We start from the raw sequence: 18,141 nt of genomic DNA, 5'->3' as shown, positions 1-18,141 counted from the left end.
CTGGGAAACCAAAAATATCTTGTGACTTTCTTTATGCAATATTTGCTTTATTGCACTGGTCTGAAGCCAAACCCATAATCTCCAAAGTATGGCAGTACATGAATGTAACTACCCTTCTTCTTTAAAATTTCCCCAAGCTTTATTATTTGGCTGTTACCCTGTTCAAGCAATGAAAGTTAATTCAAACCAGTAGCCAGCATTCATGTTAAATAATGAAACTCTAAAAGCATTTACAATTAAGTTAGGTCTAAGTCACTGAGGATACCTGTTGTTACCACTAATATTAAAACCAACTTGGAGTTTCCAGCCAATGCAACATAATATGAAACAGAAAAATTATACCTATGGAAAAGGAGTTAATAGATAACAGTGTGCTAAGACTAATAAAATAATGCCAGTAAGATGCTGATTTCAAAATAAATATCCATGCAATTGGAAGATTTAAACGCTTAGGAATGCTTCAAGGAAGAAATATGACTGACCTCAATGAAGAAAAACATAAAAGTCATGGATATAAAATATTTAAACATAAAGAAGCATATTTCTGCATGAAAATTATAGTTATTATAACTATATTTCTCATATTCTTCACAGATTGTAAATCATAGGTTTATCATGTTTTAGAGAGCCAGGAGTATATGAATAAATGTTCTTCCAGAACAAAAAGTAGAGAATGAGAATAATATGAAAGAGGTGGATGCCAAGGCCAAGGGCCCTCTTAGCATAATGGTGCTGTAGACAGGTAGATTGTGGTATTGGTATAGGAATCACTCCATCAGTGGAAGAGTTGAAGGCTGGGGACAGGTTCTAGGATCTATAAAGCTAAGTATATGATGAAGATGCTTCCAGACATGTACACACACACACAATAGATGATCTGGATTATTCAATGATGGTGTTAAGAAAACTTATTAGAACAAAAGTATCAAGTTATGTACTCATTGTTATACTGTACACCAAAACTTATATCAAACAAAAATAAGAGCTCATTATAAAAAACAAACCCATCAAAAAGTAGAAAATACGTGGTGGAAAACTGAAATAATTTGAGGATGGAAGAGAACTTTTCACATAAAGGGTGCAACTTAGAATAGACATATTTTTGATTACATACAAATTTAAAGCTTGTGAACATCTAAAATACCATAAAAATTAAAAAGCAAACAACAAAGTGAGGAAAATATTTGAATAAATATGACCAAGTATTTTCAGACCATTTATGAACTGATAAGGAAAAAAGACAGATATTCTGATAGAGCAGTGGAAAAAGAACTTGTCCAAACCACAAGACTAGCAATGTCCAAAAGCATAAAGTCTTCCGTCTCAATATTCATTTTATTTATTTTTCAACATTCATTTATAAGAGTTTCTTAAACTGAGATGAAGTTTTTCTGCTTATCAAGGTCACAATTATTTAAAAGCTTATAATTGCTAGGCAGAGTGTTAAATTGATAACATTTTTGTTATTGTTGTTGAAGGTAGAGGTAAAAAGTGATACAAAGACATGAATGTAAAGAGGACAAACATAGAAGGCAAAGCTTGCATCTATGGAACCACACTGAGGAGCAGCAGCTAAAGGAGGGGAAACCAGAGCCTCACATATAAGGAAGGCAGAAGCAGATACTTCCCTGTATTAGCATCCTCACTATGCACATTTTAAACATGTTGCTAAGACTTTTAAAGTCATGTTTCATTTCTTCAGCTGCAGGTACAAATGAGAAAAGAACTTTTTTAGCTGTTCTAAAGACCGAAAGATATTAAGCTAAGGGCCAGATATGACCTACGGGGCAGATATATGGAAGCAAGCTAGAATTATGGCAGCTCTTCAAGGTTTTTCAAGTTGTTTGAATGAATAACTTTTCTAATTACCATGTTTTGTGTATTTATTCTTGGGCCATTTCAAGTCACATGGGGACATACATGGTGTAGTGTACTCAATTTTGCACTGGAGTCACGAGACAGAGACCTCATGGCTTAATTCACTCTAAAATCTTTTTAAAATGGATTTTAACTTTGCTCATAACTTTCTATTAATAGTGTTAGATGTCAGTCAAGACATCTCTTATTCTAGGGGCCAAAGCTTTTGAATTATGTAAAAATTATTAAATAAGGGAAATTAAACAATAAGACTATGGTTAATCTGAACATGATTAAATCCTTATAATGGGTTTTTATATTACAGGCAACGTTCTCCTAGACTACACTTTACTTTCCTTCAGTTACTGTGGCACCTACCTGGCTAGTTACTCCTCCCTTCCAGAATTTGAACTGGCCCTCTGGTAAGTTGCAGCCTCCTGCAGAATTCTTTTCTTTGGGTCCCATTTTAATCTTGCCCTTCTAGATTGTATCAAAGGACATCTACATGAAAAATCTGGAACAAGGAAAAGTGGAACAAATAACAGTCCTAAGCATTAGCTTAATATAATCACCACTTTCAGGCAGCAAATTGGCAGGGCAAAAGCTAACAGATTAATTATTGTCTTTCTCTTCTTATTAATGTGTTATAATATTCCTTTGTCAGGTAAAGAATTCATGGATAATTACATAAAGTTTTATCCTTTCTTAAATCATATGATACCTTTGAATTATTTTATACTTTCCAATAATGTTGAAATTAAGATGTCTCTATATTAGAGCTCAGTTTGAAGTAATTATTTTTAGGGACATTAGAACAATTATATGTTCAGAGAGTAGAACATCATACCCCATTTTCCAGCTGTAAAGAAAATACTTGTTAATAAGACACATGTCTGGTCTTTGCTGGGTCACTTCATGTGGCCACCTTCAAGATGCACTCACCGTTCTATCCATAATATAGACTCCTTCTGGGGTAAATCTGTCTTATTAAGGTGAAATATGGAATATTCCAAAGATGATTGAGAATACCCCTTACATACCAGCTTTTCTCAGGGCTTCTGTGGTGACTCAACTGTTAAAGAAGCCACCTGCCAATGCAGGGGATGCAAGAAACTTGGATTCAGTCTCTGGGTAGGGAAGATCCCCTGGAGAAGTAAATGGCAACCCACTCCAGTATTCTTGCCTGGAAAGTTCCATGGACAGAGGAGCCTGGTGGGTGTTGGTCCATAGGGTTGCAAAGAGTTAGACATCACTGAGTGCTCACACACACACGCACACCAGCATTTCTCATGGAAGAATGTAATAATCTAGATTCAGAGAACAACATTTAGTTTATGTAGAGTTACTTAAAAAAAAATAAAACTTTACTGAGATATAATTTACGTATAATAAGCTATATATATACAACTTGATGACTTCTGACTTATTCATGAAACCAGGATGATGAATATATCCATATTCATGGTCAGGATGATGAGTATATCCATAATCTCCAAAAGTTTTCCTGTGCTCCTTCGGATCCAGGTGTGCCACACATACATGTGGCTTCCCAGGGTAAAGCATCCACCTGGCAATGCGGGGGACTCAGGAGACTCAGGGTTGATCCCTGTGTTGGGGAGATCCCCTGGAGAAGGAAACAGCAACCCACTCCAATATTATTGCCTGGGAAATCCCGTGGACAGAGAAGCCTGGTGGGCTACAGTCCATGGGGCCTCATAGAGTCTGCCATGACTGAGTGATTGGGCACACATACCTGTACACCACTGCTTCCCTGCCTTCACCCCTGGGGAGCCAGTGGTGTATTTTCTCTCACTCTGAGTTAGTTTGCATTTTATAGAATTGCATATACATTATATACTATTTTTTTTAATCTGACTTCTTCCATGCTGCACAGTTATTTTTAAATTCTCCCACGCTGCTGTGTGTTTCAATAGCTCATTCCTTTGTATTCCATGGTATATAGCACAATCTGTTTACTCACCCACCTGTTAATGATTGTTTTAGTTTCCTAGGGCTGCCATTAACAAAGTACCACAAACTGAGTGGTTTAACCACAAAAATTTATTGTCTCAGTTCTGGAGGGCAGAAATCTGAGATCAAGGTGTCAGCAGGATTGATTCCTGCTGAGCTATAATGGAGAATCTGTTCCTGACTGTGAATAACTGTCCTCGTGTTCACATGGTATTCTCCTTGTTTGTGTTTGCCTCTTAATTTCCCCTTTTATAAGGTTACTAATCATATTGGAGTTGGGCCACACTAAATGACTTCATTTCATTTAGGAAAGACCCTCCTTCCAAATAAGGTCACACTCTGAGGTACTGAGGGTAAGGACCTTAACCTATGAATTGTAGGAGACACAAATACATCCATACCAATGCTTAAAAGATGAGTAGGAACGAGATTTGTGAAGAAGGGAAGGAAGAAGATTCTAAGCAGAGAAAAGGCATGCACAAAGGCCATAAGGTCAGAAAATATGGCAAATTTGAAGATTTAATTAAGAGGTCGTAATGCCGTAAACGAGAGACCAGCCATGAGAGGCAAGCCCAAAGGGACAGTGTGAGGCCAGTGTGTGATCAGCCTTGTAAATATGAGACCATGGAGTTTATCATCCAAATCTGGACACATGTGAGAATGAAAGGGGTATGTTATTAATAACTCATGCAAAAGGATACTCATCCTCTGTATAAGTCATGCAAGTTGGCACATCCTTTATCATAGAGGCAGCGGGAGTCTATTAAGGACTTTTACCAGGAATGTGAAAATAACATGATCAGTCTGCATATAAAGATCTTCTGGTCACATCAAGGAGGGAACATCAATTAAGAGGCTTTGGTGGTCCAGATGAGAGATAGTCGTGGCATGGACTAGAATAGTGAGCATAGGGATGCAGGAAAATGGAGATATTTGGGAGGTGTTTAGGAGGCAGCACCATTGGGCTTGGTGACTGACTGAATGTTGGGCATGGTGCTGAGCGAGAGGGACAGTTGAGGGTTTTACCCAGAGTTGTGACTTGGTAAACTTGGGTATATGATGGTGCCTTTCAGAAAGATATAGAAGGCTTGGGTGGAGGGAGGCTGGAGGAGGCGATTGGGGAAGATGAGTTGGGACAAGCTGAGTTGAGGGTGCCTGAGATAAAGAAATGGTGATGTTTAGTTGGCAGTTGATATATCAGTTAGGATTAAGGTTCAGTTGCTGCTACAGAAACCCAAATCACCCTAAAGAGATAATGTAAACAAGACAGGAGGTTTTTTTTTCTCCCGTGTAGCAGTTTGGGTATGAGCAGCCTGTGGCTGATCTGGTGGCTTACCAGTATCTGGGATCTGTCTCCCCTATTCTGTTGCTCTCGCACTCCTAGGGTGTTGCCCTCATCTCTAGTCTAAAGTGGGGCGCCAGCCATGTATTTTGGGGAGCCGCATGGAAGGGAAAAGCATAATGGGGAGAGAACAAACCTTTGTTGGACACAAAGCGTGGGAACTGCACGCATCACTACCACTTAGAGGCCACTGGCCACTTTGGTCACAAGCCACATGGAGCTACAAAGCCTGCTGGGAAATATGGTCCTCACTGTGGGTGACCATGTACCTGCTTAGAAACTAGGGGATTCTGTTACTAGGAAGGAGAAATGGAGAATAGACTTTGAGAGACGCAGTTTGCCTCTGTCCTAGATAGCTAGGACCAGAGCTCAGGAGAGAGTGCTGGAGGTTAACATTTGGGAGTTGTTAGATTAGTAGTCAGAGTGCTGAAAGTGGATAGAGCCCCTACAAGAGAACCTTTAACAGAACCTAGAGGAACGCCAATAAAAGGGGCTGAAAGGGGAAAAGGGCCTCATAGGACATTCAGAAGGAGCAGTCATGGAGCGAGGACGGACAGAGGAATGGAGGTTCCAAAACGCACCTGAGCCTGGATTCTGAAGAAAGCAGAGCCTGAGGCAGAAACTCACATGCCCCTTCTTTAGGAGAGAGTACAGTTCCAGGAAGGAGGCAAGCTAGAAAGGGGGAGGGAGGGAAGGAAGAGAGCCAATGTGAGCACACATGAATTCACTGGGCACCACTTAGCTGCTCTGTCCCACAGGTGGTCTTTTGAGAGGCCGTGTGGAATACTGTGAACATGGACAGTCCCTGGGCTATGACACAAAGGGCTGGGAAGGGGAGAGGAAGATATGGGAACTTGCCCACCACTCCTGTTACCCCATCAATCAAAAGTCCCCTGCACAGGGTATTAACTCCGCCCCACTTTCAGACTTAGTGCAACCTGAGGCTCTGGGTGTGTAGAGCAGGCATGAGATGAGGTGCAAGCAAAGTGGGCCCATGAAGTTAGTTGAAACCTATGCAGTTAGACAGCCACCAAGTCAGCTAGGCAGAACAGGTGATCCAGGGCCCAGAAACAGCATGGGGCTGACAGCGGTTTCACATAAGAGCTTTGTTGACAGAGAGTCCAAGAGTCATCCCAGAAGGTAGTTGTGGTGAGCTGAGTCCAGTCCTGCAGAAGTTAAGTTAGACAAGGACTGAAAAGAGCCTGCCAGGTTTGGGGTGAAGGTGGATGTCAGTGGGTCTTGGAGACAGACAGATGAGAGACAGATATCTGTGTCAGTGGAATGGTGGCGATGGGGTGCAGATATCCTGGGATGAGGGGAGAACAGGAGTGAGGAAGAGGACACAGTTTAAACAACTCACTCAGGAAGGTTGGCTCCAAGGGAAGGTTGGCTCCTTTTTTAAAAGATGGTACAGGTGAGCACTTCAGGGTTGACAGAGAGGAGTCAGGACAGAGGGAGAGCCCAAAGGTGCAAAAGAGAAGGAATAATGGGTAAACTAATGTTCTTAAGAAGTCAAGAGCTATAGGGTCCAAAGCACAGGTGGTAAAACTGGCCTTAAGCAGAAGGGAGGATATGTCTTCCATTGTAACAGAAGAGGATAAGGAAAGAATGATACAGAACTTGGCAGGTTGTCACACTCGATCTCAGAAATTTGGAGGAATTTTCAGCTGATAACCTCTTTTTTCTTCATTGAAGTCAAGGCCATTTACTGAGAGTAAGAAGGAGCCGGAGGAGTTAGAGCCTTCAGGAAAATGGAGAATATTAAAAATCAGCACTTTTAGAGAGTAGGAAAGAGAACCAACCAGAGAAACAAAGGAGGATATGAGGGTCCTCGTTGGTGGTAAATATGGATTTATAATATCACCGACAAACATAGTCCTGTGATATTTGTTCTTTTGTTTCAGCAGCTCAGGTTTTCAGCCATATCCATCCAGGGTTGATGTGTTTTCCCAGGCATCTGAGGCAGAAAGTAAAAACAATCCAGGGAATCAGTGATACCAGCAAGAGATTAGTTAATGTGATGGATGGGACCTGTGTGATGGGGATGGAAGGAGGTGGGAGCAGGAGGGAGCCAAGAAACAGGGTGAACTCCACACAATTTAGTTCTAGTTTGCAATTCACAACCCTGAGTGGAGTTCTGGCTCCTTATGAGGGGACAGCTCACGTGAATTTTTCTTCTGTTTATTTTATCTAGCAAAGGACCTTGCTCATGATAGGCATTCAAGATATTCTCTCAAGTGGGTAAATGAGTTAATCTGTTTTAAACTACTAGTTTAAACAGGAGAAGGCAATGGCAACCCACTCCAGTACTCTTGCCTGGAAAATCCCATGGATGGAGGAGCCTGGTAGGCTGCAGTCCATGGGGTCGCACAGAGTCGGACATGACTGAAGCGACTTAGCAGTAGCAGTAGCAGCAAACTACTAGTAATATGATTTTTGTTAGTTGTTAAAGGGGCAAAACCCAAACAATGTAACCGAGCATAACCCTATGGGCTCTTCCTGGGACAGGTGGTAGTGGTTTAGTACCTAAGTCATGTCTCACTCTTTGAGACCCCATGGACTGTAGCCCGCCAGGCTGCTCTGTCCATGGGATTTCCCAGGCAAGAATACTGGAGTGGGTTGCCATTTCCTTCTCCAGGGGGTCTTCCCCACTCAGGGACTGAACCCGCATCTCCTGCATTGGCAAGTGGATTCTTTAGTGCTGAGCCACCTGGGAAGCCTACTGTGATTTTTAAAACTCCGTAAATGATCAGCTGGTATCAGTGCATACAGGGCATCTCAACTCATAAGGAGTACTCATCTGTAGTACTAAGCGATTTAGGCACCTACACTTTTCAGCACATGTGATGGTACTTTCCACTTTCTAGATATAAATGGGTCAAATCCAGATTTGATAAGGAGCATGAAACAGCCTTATTAGCACATTGCAGAGTAATATTTTAAAATAATTGTCTTGCTTCCCTAGGAGGGTACACTATAATTATAAGCATGATTATTTTAACTTTGATATTAAGATAATAGATTAATAAATTATATAATAAATTCTCAAGTTATGTAAGTTGTTTTCAAGTTTTGGGAATAGCCAAAAATTCATTCAGGTTTTCATTCTCTCTTATGGAAAAGCCTGAATGAACTTTATGGCCAACCCAATAATTAGATATATGTTCTCAAGACATGAAATTCAAATGAAGTATTTTTCACCAAACTCAATTTTGTCTCAGGAACTGGGAATCAGGTGTCATTTTGTGCAGGAAGTCACAACCTGGTGTAGATGTGAGCCAGATGACTTTTAACCCCATGAATTGGCACCAGCTGTGCTTGTCAAGTCCAAGTGCAGTAACTGTGTGGACCATCGAAAGAAGTAACCAGGAACATTATCTCAAAGCAAAGTAAGAGACTTCATTACAACCTAGCAAAATGGGGAGTTTTGTTTGCATTCATGTAACGAGATTGGGTCGATTTGGTGAATTAAATGGCTTTATACACACATGTTAAAACATCTTTTCCCATACTTTGGAGTGGTTGGTTGCATTTTGAAGGGATTCTCTTTAACTTGATTTCCCATTGAGTTTAAATATCAACCTTATTACAACATGGTTTAATTTTCCAAAATTGTATTTACTCTCGCCATTTCAAAGTATGCCTATTGTATTAAATATACATGTATTTCTAAAAGATCGTGTTTTTTGTTCCTATTATTTTGATACCCAATTGAAGTCTCAAAAATAAGAACATTTTAGATATGGGAAATGTATAGATTATATTCTCAGCCACATTGTCTATAAACAAAAGGGTCATCGCATGTAGTGAAATCATGGAATTGCCTATTTCAATAGGACTGGGTCAAAGAGAAGTTAAAAGACCAATGTCCTGGTGATAGTTGATGATCACGGTACCTTTGTTGAAAAGAGTCCAAAGACTTAAGGTGGTCCTGAGCCTACCATTCTCTGCACACTCCCCAAAGTCAAAGACTAAGGGGACATTGGACATGCACATTCTTGAAGTTGCAGATTTTGAAAACCTGCCTTCTTAAAGAGAAATGTGAAGCTAGTTAATAAAGTTTTCAAACTGGAGAACCCTAAGAGAGGCACTTCTTTCTCCTCAGTATTCTTTATGTCTCAATTTCATTTTCAAGAGAATCCACTGAATAGCCAAATCAGTCTCAGGGCAGAGTTGACAACACTGTACCTTTTCATAAAGTGGATAATGTCTCTATCAGATCTTTGCCAGGGCAGACAAGCAATTTATCACATTTTGTTTTGTTTCCCTTGAATATTCTTCTCCAGTTCTGAATGTTGAGTTGTGATTTTTCTATAAGAAAATATAAAGTAAGTGGATTGTTCTGGATCAGAAAACAAGCAGGATTTGAAAATACTTAGTTAAGCCTTACATTTGAGTGGTAAATACTATTTTTGCATGATGATTTTTCAAAATTATTCATCATTCATAAAACAGAACCAAGGACGTTTGGAACTTAACACGTAAAGCCGTGAGTTCTCTAAACTCATCTTTATAACCATGTTATAGTTTAAAAGTAAATATATGGTAAATCTGAAAATAAATTCCTGATACCAGAGGTTGTAAAGGTAGCTGAGTTTAATCTACATATATGTTAATTTTGGTCCATGTGTTTTTATTTGAGTTAGTTACCAATATTTAAAATTTGAGAAATTTCTCATCAATTCTAGATTCTGATATTCTCTTGAAATTTTGAAATCAAAATTCTCACAATCCAGCAAACCCTCTTGGTTAGAACTGAGTGGCACCTGCCAGCTTTAGGAGGTGTGTACAGAGAAAAAATTCTTAGATTTTCTGTTTCTTTGTCAGAAAAAGCCTAGTTCTTCCCTGCTGTGTTTTTCTTCTTCATGAGTTTTGTTTACTATCACAATGAACACTTCATTTCTGACGTTTGTGGAGGAAGTTCCCACCTGCCCCCACCCACACCGCGCCCCCCCCACCCCGACACCAACAATTCTCCATGATACCAGCTGGGTGTTTATGATTCAACTCAATTCTGACACTCTACCTAGAGATAGAACCAGATTCCACAGGCTAAGGGTTCAGTCCTACAAGACTGCCCTCCCCCTTCCACTTCAGATGCTAGCTGCAGACTAGGTTGTTACCTGTACTTCCGACTAACCAGCTACAGATTAGAGATTTCAATGACCCTCTCCTGGGGTTACATTAATCTGCAAGAACAACTCCCAGAACTCAGGACAGCACTTACTGACGTTTACTGGTTTATTGAAGGATATGATGAAGGCTGCAGACGAGCAGCCAGGTGGCGACACATGGGGTGAGGTCTTGGAGGGTCTCGAATGAAGGAATTTCTGTCCCATTTCTGGGAGTTGGTTAGACCGCATCACCCTCCCAGTGTACGTGTTCACCAACCTGGAAGCTCTCCCGACTCCCTACCATTACATGATCAGTTTGCTCCATTTCTAGCTCCTCTGCTCTCTCTGGAAGATGGGAGTAGAAGCTGAAACTTCCAAGCCTCTAGTCATGGCTTGGTCTTTCTGGTGAGCAGTACCCATTCAGGAGCCTTTCAGGAGCCCACCCAGAATCGCCTCAATAGAACAAAAGAAGCTCCTAACGCACTTAGGAACTTATAAGAGTGTCAGGAACTCTGTGCCCGGAAACTAGGTAGAGACCCTATATATATTTTTTCCACTCCTTCACAGGAGGGAAAATACTTTCCCATCTGCCACAGTCCCACCCGGTCACTCAGCACTAGCCTAACCCCTGGCAGCGTTGAAGTTTCCAATTGCTGCTTTGGACACTAACTTTTAAAATGTTTGAAAAATCCCTGTGTGCTTGATTCATGACTGTGTATTATCTGTCCTTTTACGATAAATAGTTTTAAATCTACTCTTTTATCTGGTTTCTGTTAGTTGTTTTTTTTTTAATGAGTTGTAACACCTCCCACTTTGCTTACCACTTGTATGAAGCAGTTCCATCAGTGACTAATTTCTGTTAATCTGATTATTCTGACCTCTTTTTTGCCCCTACAGGTCAGTAAAACTGCCTTTGGAAGATGGATCATTTTTTAATGAGACAGATGTCATTTTTCCCCAGTCATTGCCCAAGGACCCTATCTATGGACCTGTGCTCCCTGTGTCAGCCATTGCCGGACTCGTGGGTGAAGAGGCAGAAACTTTCAGGGTAATGACCTGGCCCCTCTCCTTGTGTGCCTGTTGGCTTTCATGACCATCCCATGAGATAGGCAAGATAGAGAGGATCTTCCTGGTTTTTATTACAGATTAACCCTGGAGACCATGAGAGATGAAGGCTCCGGAGTTCTGAGTTTGAGTTTGAGTGACTAGGAAGATGATGGCCCTTGCTAACTGAAGCAGGAGGCCCAGCTGTGATTTCAGAGTTGGACATACTGACTTTGGAGTGCTGGGTGGCATCCAGGTGGAGATAACAGGTGGACACGGGCAACGTGGACCTAGCGTCGGAGAGAAGGCAGTGCTGGGGACGAAATAAGTTGGAGTCATTACTGCAGAGAGGATAGTGGGAGCATGGAGCATGGGGTGGGGGAATGGGTAGGGGGTGAGGGAAAGGAGAGAGAGGGTGTCAGGGAAGACAGCCAGAGACGAAAATGTCTGCAAAAGACAGGAGGAAGAAGCGGAGTCTGAGGAGAAGCAGTCACAGAAATAGGAGAAAATCCAGGAGAGAATGAGGCCCTGGAAAACAGTGGAAGAAAGTTTCATAAGGGAGTTTGCCAACAGTTACTCATTTTTTTTCATTCAACAGATACTTATCAAGCTCCTTGTGTATAACAGGCACAGTTTTAGACAACAGGGTTATGTGGTGACCAACCAGGCATAGGCCTACCTCTCGGAGCATCCATTCTATTAGGGAGAGAGACAACGACGTCAGTACCAAAAGTAAAGAGATACAGTAAATCGTTGCAAAATGTGGCAAATGTTATAAAAGGATAAATGGGAGATGGGGGTGGAGGGGAGGGAGAGATCAACATGCTGCTCAAGGAAGGCCTCTGGAGGGATGACTCTGAAGGACGAGGGGGCATTCCTCCTGCTATAAGCAGGGTGAAGGGTGTTCAGGCAGAGGGCACTGCATGTGCGAAGGCCCTGGGAGAGAAGAGAATTCAGTATTCTTGAGCTGAGAAGAGAATCCTGTGGCTGGAGCACAGTGAACAGGGAGCTGGGGAGTAAGGCACAGTGATGGTCAAGAAGGAGGCCGGGGGCAGAGAGTGACACCTGCAGGGTCTTTGGGGTGAAAGTAAGGAGCTGGATTCTGCTGCGCCTCTGGAACCTGCGTTGTGTGAACACTTGTGTGAAAGCTCCAAGCCAAGGAGAACGGAAGTAGAGGTTCCCAAATGCTTCTGACCACTGCAGAGCGTTAGGCTACAGATATTTCAAATAGTTCCATGTGATAATTGGTTTATGAAAAAGTCTCTGGCAAGCAAAATTTGTATGCTTATAGTATTTCTTCTAAAGGATGACAATTATTCACTTTTCTTGATTACAGAAGATAACTAATTCCTGTTAATAGTATAAGTCTTTACCTTGGAAATGCAACCACACTCAGCCACAGTGGGGCAGCAGAGTAAAAACAAACACCTCAGCCTTCAAGATTTACAACTGGAAAATATGTTTCTATGTTTAGTTTTTGATACCAAAGAAGCCGCATTTTCAACTATTTCAACCGCATCATTCACCCTGTGTACCAACTTCATGGATCCTACATAAAGCACTTAAAACTCAGGCAATTGTTCTTATCATTTAAAAAATGTCAAGTAAGAGAAAAGATTGTATGCTCTTAGTATTTCCTCTAAAAGATGACGATTATTCACTTTTTCAAATTATAGAAAATAGCTAATTCTTTAATAGTACAGGAAATGCCTATACTTTTAACAGTACAGAAATGCCTTCTTTAAATACTTAAATATGGAGTTACCATTTTTAAAAAATGCTCATAATAAACAGACATATTTCTTTCCTAGGACTTTTGTAACTCAGTACATTGCAATTTTTTCCTGAAAACAGAAATTTAATATTTAAGTTTGACATCTCTAAATTATACAGGGACTGTTACTAAAGCCATTTATTTTACATTTAAATTAGAAGTCAATTTTGACACTATTTAATTCTTTCATCTTATGGATAAATAAGGTGAAAAACATTGCTAACATATTGAGTAATGTCTATACATGTGAAAGTGTAACTAAACATCGATCTCAAATGTCTTGATTCTCTTCCTTTGAATGAAGTTTCTTGTGGCCCAGTACCAATGGCAAAGAAATTTAGTAAGGATTTGACCTATTTAAAGGTCTTAAAAATTGACAAATGTGGATTTTTATAAAATTACAAATATTAAATAGTCCCCTTATCTCTCTTGTAGCTAAGAGTAGAAAAGCACATAATAGGTCTTTAAATGGGCAAGGATCACATTATACAACTTATTTGGGGCATTAGAAATAGTATCCAGTAGTAGCATGGGGGAAATCAAAGGCAGATGTTATCTGGGCAGAAATTGTATCCAAGACGGTGAATTTAATCTGAAGTGTCCAGTTTTCTTTTTCCAGCGACCTTGAAAAAAATTGCTAAATGGAAATTCCTCTTAAAGCTCAAATATTCTGACACATAATCAGATGCTTACATTTTCTAAAGCAATATTAAGTTGGGCTTGAGTATTTTATGTTTGGTCTTCAAGTGATCAAAATGTTTGATTCCAGAGGACTGAGCAAGGATATGGTGTTACCAACAAATACTTTTAAACACTTGTTGGCACCTTTTCTTTTAAAATTTTCAATTTCCATAATTGAAAATTATTATTTCTGCTTACACCATGTAATATCACATTTATTTTTAAATGGCACAGAACATATTTATTGATGAAAAAAATAATAGGAAGACAAGCCCAGGTTTATCTTAAATAAAACTGCACACAGTACTAGTTTAATATACTAAGGCAAGAAAATTCCAAGTTTTAATCCTCACCCTCTGAGGCATATATGTTCACTAACATTATGAGAACCAGATATGTGTGGTTTTTAAAAAATTTTCAAGTTCATTGCCATACTAGGAAAGAGTCTTTCTTTTTGTGATTTATAGTCAAATGTCATCAAGACAACCAGGGAACTTTTAAATTATGAAGATTAAATAATGGTAGTCAGTAACTCTTTTCCCTCTGAGTCAAATCTCAGATACCACAAAAACGTCATTTATCAGCAACAGTTTAATTCTTTTGAGTGATTTTGTCCCTTTTTTATGCCCACTGGGTGGCTAAATTGTGACTCAAGTTTTATTTTCTAAGGATTCAAGGCTATGAGGGCATGAAATAGACCAACCATACATTAAAGATGACAAGATGACCTAGCCTTTAAAAAACTTATAATGAGAAGTGCTTCTATATATGAAGCACTTATGCTTTCATATTTCATGATCCATCTCAAATGACAATTCTCTCTCTGTCCATTTCCTTCACTCCATCAGGAAGAACAAATTGCTTTCCTGTGGGTTCTCTTGTAATATTTAAATACTCTTCTGCTATAAACTACCATGTTTTCTGATTCTGATGTTTGTTGATACTACTTCTCGCTCAATAGGTGATTGTCCTATTGAGAAAAGGGATAATCTTAGTAATACAAGTGATCTCTCTGGTACAATACATGGTATATAATCAACACCCAGTAAATGTTTGTGGAAATACTAACATGCAAAAATTTGTATCAGTTGGGAATCCAGTAGAATAATTACTTTGGCAGGGCTACACCTGCTTTACCTTTCCTAAATTAAAGAGCAATATATGCTATTTAAATAACTGAGTATTTATTACAATGGTGGCCTGCATGATCAAGTTTTGAATGGAAAAAATGGCTATTTACATGGGTTTACCATATTCCCCCACCACGAGACCTATTCCAACTTCCCCAGCTTTATTTTTCTCTCACAGCGCTTTCAACACATAATATTTTATTTATGTATGTATATATAATTCTTTTTCCTTAATTTCTTTTTGCTCTGTTTTCCCTTACCAGGATTAAGTCCCATGAGGGTAGATTTTGTTTGTTTGTTTGTTTGTTTTGTTCATTGCTACCTCCCTGTGCTTAGAACAGTGCATAATATGTAAATATTTGGTAGATCAATGAATAAATGAATGAAATAAATATGGATCTCTCAAAGAATATAACAATTCTATTAATTTGGCCATTAGCTTATTAAAAATGTTTTCTGTTCTTATGGCTATAAGGATGCCTAAAGAAAACAAAGACATTATGTTGTAGCTAATGCAATTCTAAATATAGTATAGCATTAAAAAAAAACCCAAGATAGTACTAAATGTTTTGTTATAAACAAATATGTAAATAGATAAATAAAAGTAAAGTGTAGTATGTTTGACTTGTTTAAATAGAAAGGAAAGAATGCCATGCTATTTTACTTTATAGGACTTTGAATTCAGAATCTTAATCAGTGCTCTGGGGGGGCAGAGGTGAGGGCACGTGTCCAAAATATTTTACCTCTGGGAAGATAACCAGGTGGTCCAGGACTTACAAGGAGGCCTGCTCTGTGTGGACAGAAAGAGGGAATGGCCTCTCCCCTGCTGGACAGAGTGTTTTAAAGCTATAGGGGACATAATACTGAGATATTATCATCTAAGGCAGAGATCAACAAACTATCACCTGCCTTTATGTGACTTCAAGCAAGCTAAGACTGTTCTTTTACATATTTTTTAAGTGTTAAAAAAAAAAGAAAGGAATATAACAGAGACCTATGTGGTCCACAAAGCTTATTTTTTACCTAGTCCTTTACAGGCAAATTTTGCCACAGACCCTTAGTTTTAGTTCCCAAAGCCAGTTTTTCTTCTAGGTACATCCACAGATTTTGTGCATTTCTCTCTTGAGTTTTCCATGGAATCAAAGTCAGGTAGGATGTTTCGTGAACTAGAGAGGCGTTGAGAACCAGACCAGGGGTCCTCTTCCCATTCTCCGTTACAGAGAACTAAGCAGAGGGTTGAGGCCAACCACTCCATAGAAAAATCACATTCATGCCCCCTGCCATGAACCAGGAAAGAAAAGGTTGACCCAAATCTTCCTCAAAGGGGGTGATTTTCGCTAAACAATGGCTTTCTTAGATCCAAGATATCAAAAAGTCCACCAAGAAACAGCGTACAAATTATTACTCAAGACTTTTGCAAAAAACCTATGACACTAGAACTCTCAATATGTTGGCAAAAACCTCTAATATTTTTCCTAGGGAATTAAAATGCAGAGAGAGAAATGGAGCAGGAAGAAGTTCATTTAGCTCTGGGTGAAGGGCAGGACCAATAAATGCATGTAGACATATTAATTTGTTTTCATCTTGGAAATTGTTTTTGTTGAGTATTTCTCTGGCTCTTAAGCCATGACTGTTGTCTTAACACAAGGTTTTAAATCTTTCCTTGAAGCCTAAAGATGATCTGTATTCTTTGCTTCACCCGACTATGCACTGCTGGACTCCAACAAGTGACCTGTACGTTGGCTGTGAAGAGGGTCACCTTTTAATGGTTAATGGAGAAAACTTGAAGGTAACTGTGCTTAATAAGATAGAAGACGGACCACCAAGGGGTAAGAAACTGCTTTGCTTCATCTTCCCAGAAGTGTAGCCATTGGTGATGGTTTTGCACTTGACGATGGATGTTTTGTTCCGTATTTTTCTCTTTCTAGAGACATCTTTGATTCCTCCTTCTTCTTTATCCTCTAGTTAGTTACCAAGTCCTCTGGATGTTTCTTTTAGCTATTAAGTGTTTTATGCTCTAGACTTTCTACCCTCTATCTACATATTTCACATAAGACTTAAAACAAGTTCATAAGGAAATACATTGTTATCTTCATGATATAGATGAAGAAATGGAGGCATTAATAATTTAAGAAACATGCCCAAATTCACATAACGAGTAAACTATAGAGCTGACACCTGAACCCAGACAATAAGACCTCAGAGTCCAAGTTCATACTATGCTGTATCCTTCTGCATACATAGGTGCTCAGTTGCTCGGTTCTGTCCGACTCTTTGTGACCCCGTGGACTGTAGTCCACCAGGCTCCTCAGCCCATGAAATTTTCCAGGCCCGAATACTGGAGTGGGCTGCCATTTCTTACTTCAGGGTGTCTTCTCCACCCAAGGATCAGACCTGCATCTCTTGCGTCTCCTGCATTCGCAGGCAGATTCTTTACCACTAGCGCCACCTGGGAAGCCCTCTTCATAATATGCGTGTTTAATCAGCTAATATGCCCTTCCCTGCCTTCCACAGTAACTCTTTCTCCACAAGACCTTCCTTTAGGACCAACCGCCATCTTGAAAATTTACTTTCCATTACCTCACTAGCATTTCTGAGAGAATCTGATCTGTTCTCCTTAGATCAAGTGTCCACTCTTGGTCCCATCAGAGTTGGCCTGGGTCAGAGAAGCCAGTATCACCTTGTGTGAAGCTACATGTAGACACTTTGAGAAGGGTGTCTCACCAGGGCAAGATCTCCAACCTGACCAATGCACTTTCCACTCTAATTCTTCTTATTCTTTCACACCTTGATTTCTGCAGCAGCCGTAGAGCTGATTTATTGAGCTTAATCCATAGTTGACCCAAACCAGGCATCCCATCCCTGCCAAACTGCCCTTCTTTCTTTTTTTTCTAATTTTTATTATTTTTTAATTTAAATTTATTTATTTTAATTGGAGGCTAATTACTTTACAATATTGTATTTGTTTTGCCATACATCAACACTGCCCCTCTTGACCATTTTCCACATTTAACTCAAGGATCAGTTCAGTTCAGTCGCTCAGTCGTGTCCGACTCTTTGTGACCCCATGAGTTGCAGCACGCCAGGCCTCCCTGTCCATCACCAACTCCCAGAGTTCACTCAAACTCGCATCTATCAAGTCAGTGATGCCATTCAGCCATCTCATCCTCTGTCGTCCCCTTCTTCTCCTCCCCACAATCCCTCCCAAGATCGAAGTCTTTTCCAATG

The 18,141-nt window shown here is 39.9% G+C and overlaps 1 protein-coding gene across 1 annotated transcript in view; it reads left to right on the top strand.

Moving 5' to 3' along the window:
- CFAP43 (cilia and flagella associated protein 43) overlaps positions 1–18,141 on the top strand; it is a 103,422-nt gene that overhangs the window by 8,771 nt on the left and 76,510 nt on the right. Inside the window, exons 3-6 of the mRNA XM_052661087.1 lie at positions 2,183–2,279; positions 8,392–8,559; positions 11,182–11,332; positions 16,583–16,742. Coding sequence (XP_052517047.1) covers positions 2,183–2,279; positions 8,392–8,559; positions 11,182–11,332; positions 16,583–16,742 — 576 coding nt within the window. The remainder of the gene's footprint in view (positions 1–2,182; positions 2,280–8,391; positions 8,560–11,181; positions 11,333–16,582; positions 16,743–18,141) is intronic.

This window comes from Budorcas taxicolor, chromosome 23 (genome assembly GCF_023091745.1).
Source record: "Budorcas taxicolor isolate Tak-1 chromosome 23, Takin1.1, whole genome shotgun sequence".
Lineage (NCBI taxonomy): Eukaryota > Metazoa > Chordata > Mammalia > Artiodactyla > Bovidae > Budorcas > Budorcas taxicolor.
Note: the sequence above shows the minus strand (reverse complement) of the source record. Positions and strands in the feature narration are given on the sequence as shown.